This window comes from Penicillium argentinense (assembly GCF_028826775.1).
Source record: "Penicillium argentinense strain IBT 30761 chromosome Unknown utg000001l_segment0_segment0, whole genome shotgun sequence".
NCBI classification, from domain to species: domain Eukaryota; kingdom Fungi; phylum Ascomycota; class Eurotiomycetes; order Eurotiales; family Aspergillaceae; genus Penicillium; species Penicillium argentinense.
In genome coordinates, this window is record NW_026622660.1 from 820339 (window position 1) to 824945 (window position 4607).

The window sequence follows — 4607 nt, forward strand, 5'->3', positions numbered from 1 at the left end:
GAGATGAGAAATCTTTGCCGATGTATTAACCTCAAGCTCTGAGGGCAAAGCCGCCAATAGTTAGATGTTGGGTCGATAACTTAGCTAACTTAGAATTATTATCCGTTTACTACTCATACCGAGTGGGTTCTCAAACCACTTGACAGCACCTCCTCACTTTGGCCAATTCGGGCTGATTAGACTACGTATTCGCGACCCAGGGTCTAGTGGATATATGCTTCAACCAATGGAATCGCAAAAGGGGTCTCAATAGCTATGAAGCCCCTATCTGCCAATTTATTGGGGCAATCTGACTAATATAAAAACAATCGGCAATCTAGATAATCCATATCCGACCACTGGATTCCGACAACAGACACGACTCTAACAGAATATGACTAATCAAGGTGTGGTTGCCTCGGCACAATGGAAACGTCATTGAATCAAGCGTGCCTACGGGATCTGCGAACGACTATTCCTCATGATGACAAGGACCGCATCGAAGAAGCCAACTGATGGTTGCTTAGTCTCATATTGCTGGATTGTAGGCAGCCAACAGTCCAAACAATGGTAAGATAACCAGAGCAGCCGTCTTTTCTGGACCAAGGTGATCCTGGAAAGGGCAAGACAATGCTTCTCTGCGGTATCATCGACGAATTAAAAATGCGAATATATCCTTATTTTTCTGCCAAGCCACCGCGATTTGCAAACCCGAGGGACTTGCTTCACACCTTATGTGCCGAAGGGCAGTGTGCTCGCACCTCAGGAGCACCGATCTGAATGAAGCACCTCTAGTGAATCGCTGACAGTTGTGAACCAAGCATAAAGGCCGCAATTGGAAATCGAGGTCGTCAAAAAAACGCTAATCTTGTATGGATCCTGCTGACGTTCTAAGATGAATCTGAGAGAGCTGAGAAGGATCGATTGCTTTTGTTTCTTTGGCCTCACTTGCCGTTAATGGTGACCGAGATGGGGCAAAATCTTCGAAGCAATCAACCGTAGCCAGTTCATGAGGCTGCAATATATGATTGAGGCGGGAAAGCTCAGACACAAAGCCGTCTATGTCCATATTGAAGTCACTCAGGATTCCGTCAAAGATGTTGGAAATTTGACGTGTCTGTGGCTCAGTTTGCAACACTGAGCCCTTCGAATCGTTAAAGCTAACTGGGCTCAAGCCATCCACGGTATCAGCCCCACGTCCCACATACGAGTAGACTTGCGAAAACCAAGGGTCACCCTCTCCGAGTTCTACCAAGAACGAATGGATGTTGTTTGCCTCCATAGCAGTCAGAAGTGGGGATGGTGACCTTTGACTCAGTATCACATAAATGAGAAGGGGCCGTATGGCAGAGGGACCGAGAAGGTCGAGACGGCGTCTGGCTTCTTGACGGAGAAGATCCTGTACCAAGTGGATAATAGCCCAAGTTGCAGCCCTCAGATCCTTCATAACTACCTGGGCGTTTGTTATTTGGAAACCGGTCGTTTGTAGCCAACGTAAGCAAGATATATGATGGACAGCGATGCGGTATGTGAGAAGAAGACCAGCGTAGTGCAACTGTAGTAAGGCGGAATACGAATTGTCTGCACTGTCTGTGCTCTCAGTGTCCGAATTGAACCATTCACTACAAACGGTTTCAAGTCGCATCTCCGTCCACCATCGATCCAGCTTGCGATTTATGTCATGCAGATCTTCCAGATTCGGTGTCCGACTATGGAGCCGAGGCCATTGAGTCTTTATTGAGCGGGTATTCCACTCGTAACAGATTATTGAAAAAGGTCCCAGCTGGCTCAGCACGGTAGCGAGCTTCGTTCTTTGAAGGAATAACAGCCCTAGACGAGTCTGACTGGCCCGGCCCTCGAGATCCATATCCCACTCTGGACTTTCGGCATCGTGTATTAGCGGAGCCAAACTGAAGTCCTCGTTCGTCATCATGGGAATGTCGTAATCCTTGTCGTCAATCATCCATGGCAGCCCATGATCAAGCATAATAGTTCGTTCGCGTATGTATAGAGACCACCAAAGCTGTTTCCGCACGCTGTTTTGGCGTGCAGTGAGGGCTCGGTCGATCGAATCTCGATGTAGTCCAATGCTGTAGGCGATAGAGACAGCGTGAGCAAGCCAGTGGACCGGTCCCTTGGCACTATTCAAGGGCTGCGGATAAAATGTCATCAAAAGGGCAGACTGTAGCATAGGTACCGGGTCTCTCTCTAAGTCTAAATCATAGAGAACCCTTGCCTTCTCGAACATAGAGTGAAGACTCTCTCCCTTCCTGTGGTATGTCTCATGCCAATCCATGAACAGACGTGCCACCAGATTGACGCAGTGAAAGAGAATCAAACTAATAGGGGTTGCACCCTGGTCTGAATTGATCGACCGCAGAGTCTCGTGATGATCAAGAATGGGCAGAAACGGATGAATAACTCGGAAATACGTTTCCCAAAGTTTTTCCTGTATGGATGGGATCGGAGCACTTAACACTCCTTTCGAGCGCAAATATTCGAGGTCGGTCTCCGGCAGGTCCGATGGCAGAGGTTTCAAGTATGTAGGCAGTGACGTGTCCAAAGCCAGGCGTGGAAGGCATTTAGAGGCAATTCTCCTATACGAATTTCAGTCTTTTGGCTGGCTATTATCTCACTCTTGAACCATACCTTCTTGCTTTCTTCATTGTGACAATCTCACAGGCGGTCTGATCATGGCGACAGTTCACACAGGGCGTCCCAAGGAAGGCAGCATCGCAACGGACTTTTCGCTCTCGACAGTGAACACAGACAATGCGGGAGGGCTTTTGCCTCAGGCGAACCTCATCTCGTGGGGCCTGAGAATGATTACTCAATGTCGGGAAAGGCATAGTTTCTTTCGAAAGCAAATTTTCTACTCGTAGTCGAAGCAGTTACATATCATTCAAATATGCGCCCTACATGACCACAATGCCTACACGGGCCTATGTGCCGGACCGTAGATACCCGTCTGATGTCCTTTCCCGTACTCGGTTTTGGGCGCCTGTTTTTCGACAACAAATATCACGTTATTTGGCTGCCAAGACCTCGTCACGTTTCGACCAGGGCCAGCACAAATCCAATCCCACTTGATTGTGAAGTGGAGCCCGGACCGCATCCGTGTCTCCACACTCTCCGGTCTCGTCCTCCAAAGTCCGCCTGGGAAAAGGGTGCGAAGGCAAACACATATGTAGGAAAGGCTTGTCGAGGTGATCATCGAAAATTGGCATTGGCCTACCTACTACCTCATTTCCCTATTTCACCCATAGATTGGACCTGAATCGGTGGAAGCTGTGTTATGTTACGGGCCGTTCGAAAGAAATACATTCATTCGGTGCCTACTTACGAGAATCTCGAAGATGAAGAAGGAAAGAGAAAGAAAGAAAGTCTGCCAGAAAAAGAGGGGTTAAGTCCCCAGCAAACGCGTTGTGCAAACGACCCAATATTATGCCTCAGGCATCCTTCCACGAGACGAGGCTATTCCCAGGGTCATCCGTCACATGTTACGCGATGCTAACTGGTCACCGTTAGTAGAGCGGAATACTTGCCTGATTCCAAGTCTGGTCAACGACCTGCCTCGCAACCGTACTGTCGCCGTATCCGTCAGGCCTTACAAAGGCTCGAGTCTTTAGAGGTATCGAGGAACGGTGCCAGGTAGAGCGCCAAGTAGGTCAGTACCGAAGTAGCTCCCCTACTTGTAGGATGGTTTGTCGAACGTGGATGAATCGTGGATACGATAACACAAGAAGTACCCAAGTGTGAGCTATATGTCCCAGTAACTTAGATTGATTGATCTCGATATGTTAAGTACATGAATGAGCGTTTTTATATATACTCCTTCCACGAGTGGTAGCGTTGGTAGATTGTATATTGGTAGAAGATGCTCTTCTATCTGTCGATCGTGATACCGATCTACCATGAGCGGTCGCGTGGTGGCTAACCTTCACCTAGCCTTGTGGTGTAATGTTGGTGGCGGTACGGAAGTAGCTGGAAACGGCGCCAGACATTATCATGTGTGCATAATCCATATATACACAGGATAAGTACTGCGAGTGGGTCTGTTCACCCTGATGCTCAGTGATCAAGGTGAATTGGTTTCATTCGGTACACCCCCGCAGAGGGGGGGCGAGGTATACAGTCTGCACGTGAACAGTTGGTGGTTGCAGGGTCCGTAACACTTATATCTATTAGCGGACACACTCTCTACAATGAGAAGACATCGAAAGATAGTCGTATTAATACTATCTAAGAAAACAGAGAGTGGTAGAGACAAGGAGGAAAACATCCCATATCTCCCTAATATAGGGAAGATCAACAAAGGAAAACACCTACAAAGGAAACCTCCTATAGCGGCAGCTACAGAACCCCGGAAGAAGGCTGATTTTTCCGCCTCCTTCGACATCGTTGATCTTTACCTGACAGGTCTTCTACCTGACAAAGTAGATCGTCAACATGCAGTGACCTGTAATCTGGGGCGATCTTGCCAACAACCACATAGTGAATAGGATTCTTGTTGAGGCTTGACGAGCTTTGTAGCTGGGAAGACGAAGGACATCTACTGGGTAGATGGAAAGGAAAGAAATCTCCGTATTGCGAAGCTATTCAGAGAGGTGAAGAAGGAAAACAGAAAA

At 47.9% G+C, this 4607-nt stretch overlaps 1 protein-coding gene across 1 annotated transcript; it reads right to left on the reverse strand.

Annotated features, from left to right (window-relative positions):
* Nucleotides 1-841: 841 nt before the first annotated feature.
* Nucleotides 842-2645, reverse strand: N7532_000249 (fungal specific transcription factor domain-containing protein; the record flags this gene model as incomplete). Its single annotated transcript, XM_056612753.1, has 2 exons — nt 842-2576; nt 2629-2645. The coding sequence occupies 2 exons, from the start codon at nt 2643-2645 to the stop codon at nt 842-844; spliced, it is 1752 nt and encodes a 583-aa protein (XP_056479977.1).
* Nucleotides 2646-4607: the final 1962 nt, after the last annotated feature.